This window comes from Squalius cephalus (assembly GCF_949319135.1).
Source record: "Squalius cephalus genome assembly, chromosome: 14".
Classification (NCBI taxonomy): Eukaryota; Metazoa; Chordata; class Actinopteri; order Cypriniformes; family Leuciscidae; genus Squalius; species Squalius cephalus.
Genome location: NC_137135.1, coordinates 36,214,838 through 36,229,821, shown reverse-complemented (window position 1 = coordinate 36,229,821; position 14,984 = coordinate 36,214,838). Strand labels below are relative to the sequence as shown.

At 38.7% G+C, this 14,984-nt stretch overlaps 1 protein-coding gene across 2 annotated transcripts; it reads right to left on the bottom strand.

The window, feature by feature from the left end:
• Window positions 1-304: 304 nt before the first annotated feature.
• Window positions 305-12,308, bottom strand: klb (klotho beta). Of its 2 annotated transcripts, none has more exons than XM_079892129.1 (5): window positions 11,474-12,308; window positions 8,849-9,362; window positions 6,954-7,210; window positions 3,554-4,661; window positions 305-1,362 (listed from the first exon to the last, which is right to left on the bottom strand). In XM_079892129.1, exons 1-5 carry the CDS (start codon window positions 12,158-12,160, stop codon window positions 923-925), a joined length of 3,006 nt encoding a protein of 1,001 aa, XP_079748255.1. In that variant the 5' UTR covers window positions 12,161-12,308; the 3' UTR covers window positions 305-922. The 2 variants fall into 2 exon arrangements, with proteins under 2 accessions (XP_079748255.1, XP_079748256.1); XM_079892130.1 differs by lacking the exon at window positions 305-1,362 and adding an exon at window positions 2,436-2,451.
• Window positions 12,309-14,984: the final 2,676 nt, after the last annotated feature.

The following is a 14,984-nucleotide window of genomic DNA, read 5'->3' as shown; positions in this document are numbered from 1 at the left end:
CAGGGCTTTAATCACACACGGCTCATGTTAACACAGGTAATGTTCAGGTCTTTGGGCTCTACTGACATGTGTGTGTTTTAAAGTGTATCGTGTTTGTCGGTTCACAGCCAGTCTGGAGATATTAGATTTTTAACCTTCATCCTTCCCTCACACTTTGTAACAAATCTTTCCCTTCGCTGGTCAAAATAATCAGAAGCCCTAAAATTAGACAATCATTTTTATTTTATTTTTTTGTCCTGAAAGCTTATTTCATTTTATTTTGAGAATAATTTTTTCTATTTTTTAAATAAAATATTTTTTTTTTGAGATTTTTTGTCATTTTTGATTTGATTTACCTTTAAATCACTAGATTTGATCAATAAATAATACAAAAATAATTTAAGCACATTCCTTACATTCTTTCCACTTAAATTTTAAATATTCTACATTGGGCGTCTTTGCCGACCTCTAGCCGACCTCTAGCTGACCTCTAGCCGACCTCTAGCCGACCTCATATCTCTATCTGGAGCAAACGAGCTGTTCCGCTGGGTCTAGATCCGCTCCTGAAGTCAGTTCGCTTCAGTATGCTTTCAGACACACATTATAAAATAATTTTTTTGGCAAAGTTTTAGCATTTTTAGTTTGAATTTTGAGCATTTTTAGGTTTTTCTATGTGTATTAAAGCATTCATTGCATTCCATTCATTCCTATGGGGGTCAAATTGACCCACGAAAGAAGGATTTGTTACTTTTTTTAAATTTCAACCACAAAACTCCTCGAATCCATCCATTCATTTTTTTCCGTGGTATTCGTGGTTCAAGTGCGACAAAAGTCCTAGTTCCGGGTTGAACTGACCCGAGGGAAGTGAGTGTGAGGTTAAGTGTGTGCGGTGAGATCCCAGTGTGTTTATGCACATGTTCTGTGTTTAACTGTCTCAGCCGGTTTAATAGTGTAAGCGCCCGGTTCTGAGTGCGACCCTCATCATGGGGAACCTCTGCGGGACAGCGAGTCTCTGCGGCCAGACGTTAACCACTCTCTTCTTCCTCATCCTCCTCTTCCTCACCACAGAGATGATGATGAGCGCGCTGAGCATCGAGATGCTGACGGACACACACACGCTGAAGAACAGCAGCGGTTTGTTCTCTGCGATGTGTGTGCAGAGTTCACAGGTCGTCCGCTTGACCGTGACCTGGCAGGTGAAAGGTCGGAGGTCAGCGGCGGACGGAAAGCCGCGGCGGGTGATGATGTCACGGTAAAGGTCGACGGACGCTTTGGGTCGAGAGTGACGAGCGGCGGAGGTGAAGAGACCAAACCGAAGATCGTGATGATCCTGAAGCTTCCAGATATAAAAACCTCTTAGATTGACCCCGTCCAACTCACGAGCTGAGAGAGAGAGAGAGAGAGAGAGAGAGAGAGAGAGAGGGAGAGAGAGGGAGAGAGAGGGAGGGAGAGAGAGAGAGAGAGAGAGAGAGAGAGAGAGAGAGAGAGAGAGAGAGAGAGAGAGAGAGAGAGAGAGAGAGAGGGGGGGGGGGGAGAGGTTTAACAAGCATTTTATTATTCTATCAACTTTACATCACGTTACATTACTGGCAGTTATCAAAAAAATGAGCTGGTCACAATGAGCTGATCATTTTGTACTATAGTCCCTCATTAAAACGCCATACATCACAAAAGAAAACCACATTATTCGTGAGTCTGTAATAAGCTTCCAGCCGTCTAAACATCGTTTCAGGATCTGTTGTAGACACTCACAAACACTCACACACACTGAATTCTAAATTGTTCATAGAATTCTGAAATGTTGATGTTTCTACTTACCTTTTTTATTGTTTTGTATGTATGTATATGTACATGTATGATGATTGGAAATGCTTTGGCAATACATTGAAATAATTGTCATGCCAATAAAGCACACATTGAATTGAATTGAATTGAATTGAATTGAATTGAATTGAATTGAATTGAGAGAGAGGTGAGTTGACACTAGTACTAGAGCTCATATTGCTATGCAAAAAAGTACAGTTTACATGCAACTTTGAGTTAACAATAATATTTACAATAATATTTAAATAAGTTAATATTTCAATAATTTATCAATGCATTCACAATTCTATATTTATAGTAGTTCATGGTTCTCTGATTTTGGTTAATGGTCACGTGGACATACAGGTAATCAATAAATAAATAAATAAATAAAAAAGAAGTTTTTTATCTTTAAGTTTTGGATTTAAAAAATGTATTTTATTTTTGTAACGAGGTTAGTTGTTCTTAATAATCATAAAATAAACAAAGACGGCACCCCCTCATGGACAATATAATAAAACATAAACAAAACACAGCATAAGTCCAGGCCTGGTCCTCTCTCTCTCTTCACTGCCGCCGCTCCTCCTCTATGCCTCTATAACACACACAGCACTGTTCTCAAATATGTACACAGGACACACTGCTCACAGATTAATCACATGGACTACTCTGTCAGGACACACACACACACACACACACACACACACACACACACACACACACACACACACACACACACAAACACACACAAACACACGAGAGGAAGCGACTGTGACTCACATCCGCACAAACACTGTAAAAACCCTCATCGGGCTCAAGGATCAGACAGTCTCCTCATGATGTCCATGTGACCCTGTGTGTCACTCCATCTCAAAGGTCACTCATAAACAGCAGGATGACCTTTGACCCCATGATGTCGCACCTCAGAGGAAGAGGCTGATTACGCTGTGTTCTTGTGTTAGAACAGATAACACTAGATAACACACACTGCAGCTCTAGCATTCTGCAATACAGCTAATCTCTGATGCTGTTATTATATAATAGGAACATGTTTCATAATCACAGCTCATTAGTGATGTTTGCTCAGGCAACACCTCATATTATCATGATGGCCAAAATATCAGAGGCTTGACCTACATTTTTTTATATGATTGTATTTTTCTGATTTAAAACTGGTTGATTTGGTTTAAGGTTTAAATTTAGTTTAAATTTAAGATTTAGTTAATATTTTAAATAATTTAACAAGACATGATTTCGGTTAATGGTCATGCGACATGCAATAAAACAATGTCTGATAAATCTGATCACCAAGAATATTAAAAATAAACTAAAAAAATAATGATAATTTTTTTTTTAAAAAAATAAAATAAAAAAAAGATAAAATATTATTAAAATAAAATAAAAAAATACACAAAAAATAATAAAACAAATTAAAAAAATAAACTAAAAATAAAAGTACAATAAATTAACTAAAATAGTGATAAAATAATGTTAAAATACACTAAAAATAAGATAAAAATAAAAATAAACAAAAAAATGATGATAAAATAAAATAGTAAACTAAACTAAAATTAAAAGCAAAAAATAAACTAAACTAGTGATAAAATCAATATTAAAATAAAACAAGAAAATAAACTACAAATAAAAAATATAATTAAAGTAATGATAAAATAAAATATAATAAAGAACAAAATAAAAATAATGATAATTAAAAAACAGCCAAAAGTGTGCTTCTGAAATTCCTCAATCATTATATTCAGATTCAGCTCACCTTTCAGCGCCTCCTGCAGGTAGTCCCTGATATAGCGTTGTCTCAGCTGGTCATTATGGGATGCTTGATCATCCACCCCTGACGCTGTGATGATGATGGGCAGGCCGTCGCCATAGCGATCCTTCACCCATCCCAGCACCCTGCGGAGACCCCAGGGCACGAGCGCCTGTCCCCGGGGCGACTTCGGCCAGGTGACGTCGGTCATCAGCAGGTAGCCGTGGTCCTGGTTCGCCGGGTTTGGGTTTCGTGGTGAAGGTTTGTGTAACGGTGACACCAGATGTGTCGTGAAGTGATTCAGAGCGATGAAATCCAGCGCTCCTTTAAGCTCCTCCCTCTCGTCGTCGGTGAAGCCAATCAGAGCGTTGCCACGCCCCTCAAACAAGGGGTCGAGAAAACGAGCTAGTTCGAACGACAAAAAATCCTGCCGTGCAGCTTCATGCGATTCTACGAACGGATTGGCTGGTTCGACCCAATCAGCATGAAGCGCGAAACTAACCGTCGCCCCCTGCTGGCGGCGAAAGCGTGTATCGTAAACGCGCCACGCTTTAGCGTGCGCTAGAAGCAAGTGACGCGCTACCATCCGCCTGTCCTCCGCCGTCCCGCCGTACGCTTCCGTTAACCGGTTCGGCTCATTAATAGTGATCCACGTCGGTACCAACCCACCGAATTCCTGGTAACAGAACGTAGCGTAGTTAACGAAGGCCTCGACGGCGCTGTGGTTCCTCCATCCGCCGTTAGCATGTAGCGTTTCAGGCATTCCCAGCGAATGCGACCGGTTGCTGGGATGATACAGCGTCACGACCGGCTGGATTCCTCTACGGATGAGCTCGCTCAACACACACCTGTAGAACCGAACCTTCTCCACGTCCACAGACGACGGGTCGGCGCTCGGCATGAGCTGGGTCCAGTCCAGGGCGAAGCGGTAGTGTGACGACCCCGTGACCCCGAGGAGAAGCAGGTGGCGCTGGATGTAGAGGAAGTCAGTGCACTGGGCGGCCCGGTTGTGAAGCTCGATCCCCGTCACGGGTTTGAGAGCGCCGTCGCCGGAGTAGTTCCAGCGGTACAGGTGCGGATCCGTGAACTGGGGCGAGAACGGGTGCAGATGAACCTGGGAGAACACATTTATATCAAACGTTCACAAATAGTATAGTATACACAAACAGTATACATACAACTGCATTCCTGTAGCTCAAACAGTAGAGCGATGGCGCTTGCAACGCCAAGGTCATGGGTTCGATTCCCAGAGAAAGCAAGAACTGATAAGAATGTAAATGTGTACCTTAAAATGCAATGTAAGTCGCTTTGGATAAAATGCATAAATGTAAATGTAAATAGTACAAGTAAGAGTGGGCGATCTCCCCAAAATTTCATATCACGATCTTATACACGTTCTTCCCAATTTTGAGAAGGGTATCCAGACTGGAACAAGCCTATGGATTTATCTATAAGCACCATTTAAAACACAGTACTGCATTAAACAATCTGTTGTCAAAATAGTCATAAAACCCTGAGTTAAAGTTTAAAACACTGCATAGTCTTCCCTGTACGAATCAAATGTCCACTGATTCTTATTAAACCTACTAAAGTTATTCAGTCAAGAGAGCAGAGAGTGATGTTGTCTTGTGCTGAACGTTAGTGACAGACAGCGGCAGATATTAGGCTTTAGGCTTTAAGACCGAATGCATGGATCTAATATAATGATACGCATCCGATTTCTTTCCCAACTGTTAATTCCATTTATTATTCATTATGTAAATACTCGCCAAGACGGACATTTTGACAAAGTAAAGAGTTTTCAAAATGTTAAAGGGTTAGTTCACCAAAAAATGAAGATTCTGTCAGTAATTACTCTCCCTCATGTTGTTCAACCCCGTCAGACTTTCGTTCATCTTCAGAACACAAATTAAAAATATTACAATTAATATCTAATTTTTTTAGTAAAAAAAATATTATTTTTGAATAATTTTGGAAATATTAAATAAAATCTGAAGAAAATTGGCACTGTTGATCACACTAGTCTACTTTAATTTTTCACCAGGAATTTTGTTTTGAAAAACTTTTATTTTGTACAAAATGGCACATTGTCACACTTGTGGTGTTCCCGGTCAAAAATGACCGGCCTACAAAAAATAGCTTATAAATCACTTGTTATGCAATATTATCACCCAATATATGAAATCTGAGAGCTGTCTCACTCCTCCATAGGCTTCTAGGTAATCGAGATCTGCCATCCCAGAAAAGTTAGTAACGACATTGTTAAAATAGTCCAAGTGACTACAGTGGCTCAACCTTAAAGGAGAACTCCGGTCAATTTTAACATTGAGCTTTTTTGTAAATTTGCAGTGCTGTCAGTACAGAGAACAACGACAAAAATCGGTGTTGCCTACACCGTGTTATCCTCTTTTTAAAATGTGCACCCTGTTGACTTCAATGGGGCAAGTTTTAAACCTGCTTTTAGCCTCTTAACATCCTTGATGTGTCATTACAAGTGCACAGGTCATGTGAGTGATTCCTTCAGAGTGAACACGAGTGAATCTGACTGCAGTAGATGTGAAAGATATGAATAAAAATGATGTTTATTCAGCCAGTGCTCATACCTGTATTTACATCCTGTTTTCGGCTGAAGTCCACAGTAGTCGATTGTCGAGTTCGGGCGCATGATCGTACGTACTAAACCAATGCGCGTGAACTCGACAATCGACTACTGTGGACTTCAACCGAAAACAGGATGTAAATACAGGTATGTGCGCTGGCTGAAATAACATCACTTTTATTCATATCTTTCACATCTACTTCTTTATGTTTATACATCTAGTTCTCCTTTAAGTTTATCAAGCGACGAGAATACTTTTTGTGCGCAAAAAACACAAAAATAACGACTTTATTCAACCCTTCATTTTCTTCTGTGTTTCTCTAACAAACAAACAAAAATAACGACTTAGTTGTTTCTCTGAGTGAGTTCAGCGCTTCTGTACGTCAGAACGGAGGCTCACTATTGGTCAGCATCACATGAGCAGCGTCGGCCAATAGTGAGCCTCCGTTCGGACGTACAACCCAGAAGCGCTGCTGTTACACTACGTGAACGCACTCAGAGAAACAACTAAGTCGTTATTTTTGTTTGTTTGTTTTGTGCACAAAGTATTCTCGCCGCTTGATAAACTTAAGGTTGAGCCACTGTAGTCACTTGGACTATTTTAACGATGTCTTTACTAACTTTTCTGGGATGGCAGATCTCAATTACCTAGAAGCCTTTGGAGGAGTGAGACAGCTCTCAGATTTCATCAGAAATATCTTGAGGATGAACGAAAGTCTGACGGGGTTGAACAACATGAGGGCGAGTGATTACTGACAGAATCTTCATTTTTGGGTGAACTAACCCTTTAAATCAATGCAAAATCACCTGTAATACTGATTCCGACACACCGAACTGGAAGTCGCAGGGGAACCGGCCCTCGATGTTGTCGTCCGGGAACCCGTTGTCCCGCACCAGGCGTCTGTAGAAGTGCGCGCTGGTCTTCGGGACCCGGTGGCGCTCGGCTTGACTGAAGTCGACGTAGAACAATCCCCTCCTCATGCTGTATCCGTGATTCCACTCGAAGCCGTCCACCAGACTCCAGGCGGTGTATCCGAACACACTCACTCCGTCCACGGACACGGCTGAGGGAACACACACACACACACGTAAAAATAGCGCCTTCCGTATGCCATATAAGTCAATGTCACTTTTATTTGTACAGCACTATTGAAACAACACATGCTGACCAATGTGCTTTACATCATCTCAGTGAGATAGACAAGAGAGTGCAATAGTAATAGAATAAAAATTATAAAAATTATCATGAAAAGGAAGAATAGGCCATGGCAAAGAAATGTGCTTTAAGTTGTTTTTTTTAGAAATTTGGTTACACTTTATTGTAAGGTGTCATTATTACAGTGTAATTATATATATATAAGAACTGAGTAATATTAATTACCTACATGTACTTACTATAGGGTTAGGGTTTGGTTTAGATGCATGTAATTATGTATCATTTATAGTTATTACTATAGTAACTACATTATTATGTAACAATGACACTGTAAAATAAAGTGTTACCAATTTATTGATTTTTTAAGTTGTTTTTTAAAAATTTGGTTAAGATGGTTAAGATCAACAACTCAAAATTTGCTTACAATTTTTAAAACTTAAAAAAATAAATAAATTGTTAATACTTTATTTTACAGTGTCATTGTTACATGTAGTTACTATAGTAATAACTATAAATTATACATAATTACATGCAACTAACCCTAAACCAAACCCTAACCCTATAGTAAGTGCATGTAGTTACTTAATATTACTCAGTTCTTATATATATATAATTACACTGTAACAATGACACCTTACAATAAAGTGTAACCAAATTTTTTTTTTTTTAGGTTTTAAAAATAAAGCAAATTTTGAGTTGTTGATCTCAAGGTTCTTCTTGTCATATATAAGTATGTCATATTCAGCATTTTTACAGTGCTGAGTATATAAAGAATAGATAAACGCATCTATGTTTTAATCATTACCCGGTGTGTTGTGGAGATGTATTGTGATCCATTTGTTCATTTAGCAGATTTAAATTTCACCCCATCTTTCAAAATCATAAAACACGGAGACAAAATTAATGAACAAATGAGGATTTGTCATGAAATATTTCTTCTATATACTATAAATACAAAGAAATGAAGAAATAAAGGAAATGTATGCATGTATTAATAATGTATAAATAATTAAAAGATATTAATGTAAAATAAACATATTTAGAAATAAAATAATTTATAAATATATACTTTTTATTTATGCATTTATTAAATATAATTAAATACATTTTGTTTATTTATTATAAATGAATACATTTAATTATAACTAAAATACTTTTTTATGTATGTGTATATATTATAAATAAATGTAATAATATATAAATAAATTGTTTATATTGTATAAATAAAATTAATGTATTTAATTTTTTTATTAATAAATATTTAATTAAAAAAGGGAATGTGAAACAAATATTTAGAAAAATTATATATACTTGTATACTTATGTATTTATTAAAAATAAGTAAATGCAGTGTATTTATTATAAATAAATAATTATTTAGAAACAAATAAATATGTGTTTTATGCGTTTAGAATGAATTTTTGTGAATCCCAAATAAATTTTTACAAATTCACATGAGCTGCATTTGTGATGCATGTCAATACCAGGTGTAAACAGGGTTTAAAACACACACACACACACACACACACACACACACACACACACACCTTGCATGACTTGCATGATGAACTTCTTCATGGTATAAATGGCCACCGTGTCCTCGACTCCGACAGAAGCGTCAGAGAACCACCCGTTCTCGGCCACCAGCACCTGCGGGTCACCGTACATGTGCCGAACCCACACCAGCACACTCCTGAGGTCAAAGGTCATCGTCTGCCCGAACAGGGACAGTCCTCGGGCCACCCGCAGGGTCTCCCGCTCGAAGGCCAGAGAGAAGAAGTCAGCGGTTCCCTTCACTGAGAGCTTCTGCTGTGGAGTGAACTCTGGGATGGCGCCGCGGTTCGAGGCCTTCAGGGACTCTGGGTAATCTCCACTTCCATATATGGGCTCTGCGAACCAGCCAATCACAGCCTCCATGGACTTCTGACAGAGCTCCAGATTGTCTGGCGAGGCCTTGCCTTGATGAGGCTCCACCCAATGAGAGCCGAGAGTGATGGAGACTTTACCGTGCTGATGAGGTCTGAAGTGCTGGTCGTAAACGTGCCACGCTTTAGCATGAGCCTGCGGACACACAACACCATCATCACTGCAGATATCAGTCATGTTCTCCATAATTCATGATCTTACGCAGTTAAAACATATTTCTACCGGTCAGATCTGAGCAGAATCACCACATATGTAGAGACATGTAGATATTTAGATATAAAAATCACTTAATGCATAACAGTTCATCTCTACATTACACTATTTAACACATTTTGTATGTTCATTTTGAAGAGCTTGCAAGTAAGAACAGAAATTAAATGCATAAGTTATCTGACGGTAGATAACGCCTGAAAACTTATATTGTAGATTTTGATAATCATCCGAGAAAACGAGACAGAAAAAAATGCATGGCCTCAATATGTATGTGTGTGTGTGTGTGTGTGTGTGTGTGTGTGAGTGAGTGAGTGAGTGAGTGAGTGAGTACTTGCTTTGAGATTTTTGCCCAAAAATGGACTTTTGTTAAATATTAAAATGATCAGAGAAATAATGCATGGACTCTGCAGGCTTTAAATAAATAAGGGAGAAAAAAATGATATATCAATTTTTAAATCACTTTTGAATTTTTTTTTTTAAAAACCCTTAACAAATCTTGACATTACAGTTATACATTTTTTAATTAAGGGCAAAGTAGAAGTAAAATGAGCTTAATTGCCATGTCAATGCAAAACAATAAAAAAATAATAAAGTGGCTTTATCTGCATGCAAAAAAAAAATCCGTATTGATTTTGGGCTGAAATGTGACCAGGACATTTTTGACTGAAATATTTGAACATCTGGTTGACGTCTGGAGACACACAGCTCTGTTTCTCAGTGAAGATCTCATCATCTCTACATGCACTCTTTCACAGCTGAGGTGAAGAACGAGCATGACCCCTGATGAGTGTGTGAGTGTCTGTGTGTGTCTGTGTGAGTGAGTGTGTGTGTGTGTGTGTGTGTGTGTGTGTGTGTGTGTGTGTGTGTGAGTGTGTGAGTGAGTGAGTGGGTGTGTGTGTGTGTGTGTGTGTGTGTGTGTGTGTGTGTGATGGGTAGGTTTAGGGGTAGGGTTAGTGTGTGTGTGTGTGTGTGTGTCTGTGTGAGTGAGTGTGTGTGTGTGTGTGTGTGTGTGTGTGTGTGTGAGTGTGTGAGTGAGTGAGTGGGTGTGTGTGTGTGTGTGTGTGTGTGTGTGTGTGTGTGTGTGTGTGTGTGTGTGTGTGTGTGTGTGTGTGATGGGTAGGTTTAGGGGTAGGGTTAGTGTGTGTGTGTGTGTGTGTGTGTGTGATGGGTAGGTTTAGGGGTAGGGTTAGTGTGTGTGTGTGTGTGTGTGTGTGATGGGTAGGTTTAGGGGTAGGGTTAGTGTGTGAGTGTCTGTGTGTGTCTGTGTGAGTGAGTGTGTGTGTGTGTGTGTGTGTGTGTGTGAGTGTGTGAGTGAGTGAGTGGGTGTGTGTGTGTGTGTGTGTGTGTGTGTGTGTGTGTGTGTGTGATGGGTAGGTTTAGGGGTAGGGTTAGTGTGTGTGTGTGTGTGTGTGTGTGTTGGGTAGGTTTAGGGGTAGGGTTAGTGTAAGGAGACAGAATATACAGTTTTTACAGTATAAAAACCATTAAGTCTATGGAGAGTCCCCACAAAGATAGTGAACCAGACATGTGTGTGTGTGTGTGTGTTTGTGAGTGTGTGAGAGAGTGTGAGTGTGAGTGAGTGTGTGTGTGTGAGAGAGAGTCTGTGTGTGTTTGTGAGTGTGTGAGAGAGTGTGAGTGTCTGTGAATATGTGAGTGTGTGTGTGTGTGTGTGTGTGATGTGTGTGTGTGTGTGTGTGTGTGTCTGTGTGTGTGTGTGTGTGTGTGTCTGTGTGTGCACTTGCTTTAAGATTTTTGCCCATAAAAAAAAGATTTGGTTAAATGTTAAAATGATCAGAGAAATGAATGCATGTCCTCTGTAGGCTGTAAAACACACACACACACATAAATAAAGTGGCTTTATCTTCATTATGCAAAATAAATAAACTTAGCCATATTGAATTTGGGTTGAAATGTGATATTTGTAACACTGCTGTATCCCACACTTGTGGCTATCGGAGGCTCCCAACGTCTCGTGACACACAGCTCTGTTTCTCACAGCTGGGCTGACCTCTGACCTCTGAGCCCGAACTCACCCTGATGAGGTTGTGTGCCGCGATGAAGGGGTCGGCGTGACCCCCGGCAACCCCTGGAGCGTGAGCCCCCGTCCCGTATCCCTGAATGGCCAGGAGGAACGGGTTATGCATCGTGATCCAGTAGCGGATCTCCCCGCCGAACGTTCGGAAACAAAACGAGGCGTAATCGGCGAAAACGTCCTCCATGCTCCCGTTCAACCAGCCTCCCAATCGCTCCTGCAGGACCTGCGGAAAATCCCAGTGGAACAGAGTCACCACAGGCTCAACCCCAAGCTCCTTTAACCTGCTGATCAAACGGCGGTAATGTTCCACTCCAGCCGGGTTGGGATTCTCCGTGGCGTCTCCATTCGGGAAAAGACGAGTCCAGGAGAGAGAAAAGGAGTAGGACTTCACTCCCAAATACTGAACTGATTTCAAATCCTCTTCCCATCGGAGATAACTGTCACTGGTGCGGGGATGATGTGTGAAACGATCCCACACGGACTCACCCTTCCCATCCGCATCCCAGGAGCCTTCAGTCGGGAACGCCGAGGTCCCGACGCCCCAGAGAAACTCGCTGGGAAACGTTCCCGTCTGCAGGAACGTCTCGTTCAGAGGCTGGAGCCACAGCTTGGATGCTTTATAATCCAAACCACATAAAACCAGCGCTGGGATTAAAGAGAGACACGCGGATGAGACTCGCAGCATCCTGAGCAAACTAGCGGAGCATGAATGCAACCGGAAAACTGGAGAAAGGCATCATTGGGGAAAGAAAAGGTGAAGCGCATTGAGATCCGTGCGTAAACACTGGAGATCTCGGAGTGCAGGAAGACAGACCTCGGATCAATGATTAACATGAACTCTGATCCTCTCATGACTTACAGCGTCTGAGAGCCGGAGAAACGGGAGAGAGAGAGAGAGAGAAAACGAAAGAGCGAGAGAAACAGAGAAAGAGAAACAGAGAGAGGAGAAAGAAGGATGTTTGATCTGCTGTTGATTTAATTAGGCTTTTACTGAAACTGATGTGTGTTTCTGTAAACACACTGAAAACACACTTTTCATTTTCTACTAACAACATCCATCATTACGATTAAACAATATTTAATAATAACAAAAATAAAATGATACAATAAATTAATACCTTTTTTTTTTTTTTAAATCTTTTTTTCTGAACATCCTGAAATTTCATTTTAAAGGCTGAAAGAAAGGAGAAAGAAGGATGTTTTATCTGGTGCAAACTCTCTTAAAACACACTTTTCATTGATTACATTTTCCTACTAACCCTAACATCCATCATTACGATTAAACAATATTTAATAATGAATACAATAAATAAACATCATCTTTTTTTCTGAACATTTTCAAAAGTGGAAATTTAATTTTAAAGCCCAATCTTGCTACGACTAATTTCATGGCAAGCATTTTATACATTACCGGTATGCATCCTAAATGCATGCAATTAAACAATATTTGCACCTTTTGCATAAACTTCACAAAATTATAGATTGGTTAAAAAATATGCACAATAAAAATACATATCAAACAATAAAAAAAGTGATATTTACCTTTATTTTTCCTCATTGTCTTCACACATCACGGGCCACATTTCATCTCAAACTCTTCATTAACCAAAACTAAACAAGTTTATAAAGGGGAAAGTTGTTAATAATGATGGAAACAGACATAATTTGTGAAAATAATGACACAATAAATATTTAAATAGCAACATTATTAGCTATCAGTTTATATATATATATATAGTATTATTAGTATTATTATTATAAGTATATAAGTATTATTATATATAATTTTATAGAATCAAAAATGTAATTGAAAATTTTGTTCAGGGATGAAGAAAATCATGCAAAGCATTTGAAAATAAATGATGTAATGTTGAACTATGTTAGTTTTCATACAAATGTGGGACATAAAAGTGCATGGGCTTATAAAATAAAACACCTAGTTATGAGCATGTTTGCTAAGAATAACTCTCAATCTCTCCATCATCACGAGCAATGCTTTCATTTCATCCTGTCACTGAATCTGAAGAACAGCTTTAATATCCGCTAAAGACGTCATGTACCTTCAACATCAGGCGGAGTGAAGACGATCAAAACAAGGCCTCAATAAACCTTTGCTTTACATGCAGGGTTGAAGATCAAACTCAATTGAAGTCGATGGCAGTTTCAGGACAGGTGACTGTAGTTTTATGAGGGCAGAAAAGCCTCGACGGTGCGTGTGATTGAGTTTGGAGACACGATCTGATGCCCAAAGGAACGTTTGATTAGATCAGGTGACTGATTATACCGGATGTGAACAGAAACCAGTGGAAAACAACACAGTAACAGCAACACGAACACAGAAAACAAGCAGAGTGAATACAACAGCATTAGTTCTAAATATAAACACTGGTTAAAATAGTCAATCTTTTATTTATTTATTCACTGAGCACAAACACTATTTGCCGTAATTACACATTATTAACGTCAGGAGCAAGCCGTCGCCTCGTGCATTAAAATACTTCAAATTATTCAATAAAAGCCACTCCAATAAAATATTATGGTTACTTAGTCACACACTTACTCAGCCTTCGATGGTGTTGGTGAATAATTAACACTTAACAGTATTTGCTGAGTCTGAGGTAAATAAAGTGCTTCATATTTCTGAACCTCACAACATTATCAGTCCTCCAGACTGCAGTCTCCATGTTTGTTCAAATATGATTTCTCTTTCTAAAGATATCAGCTTTCTTAATATATATAGGCCTATATATATATAGGCCTATATATATATATATATATATATATAGGCCTATATATATATATATATATATATATATATATATATATATATATATATATATATATAAATCAAACAATAGGCATACACAGACACTAAAACTAACTTTATGCCACTCCTGTCAATGGCCGAAAATATTTTTTACCTGCCATGAAAGTGTTTATGGAAAAATAGGCAGTAATGACACCAACATTTGAGCTACCTGTGAAAATTCACAATTCTCTATTCCAATTTCGATACCACAGTAAAAACTACTAGCCTAACTAATATTAATTAAAAACAATATTAAAGACAAGTAAACAGTCAGTAATAAAATAAAACTCCAATAAAAATCTAATTACAAGCAAAAGCACAAATAAATCAAATATAACAGACACAAATGAAATAAACAGTGCTTTTCAGGTTTTTCAGGAACAGAAATTTTATAAAGCAAGCAAATATAAAATAACACTGCACAGTCTTCACTGTATAAATTAAACATCCTTATTAATTAATCCTTATTAAAGTTACAACAGTTACTCAGTCAAGAGCAATGAGTGATATTTCTTTGTCCTTTTGTTGTTTGATTAACATTAGAAACACAGACAGCAGGAATATTAGCAGGAATATTAGCAGGAATATTAGGCTGCTGTCCCTTTAAGAGCGAATGCACCAATCTCATATACTGATACTGTTACGTATGCGTTTACTTTCTCAACTGTTTATGTTCACTTAAGACATAACTGACTATGTT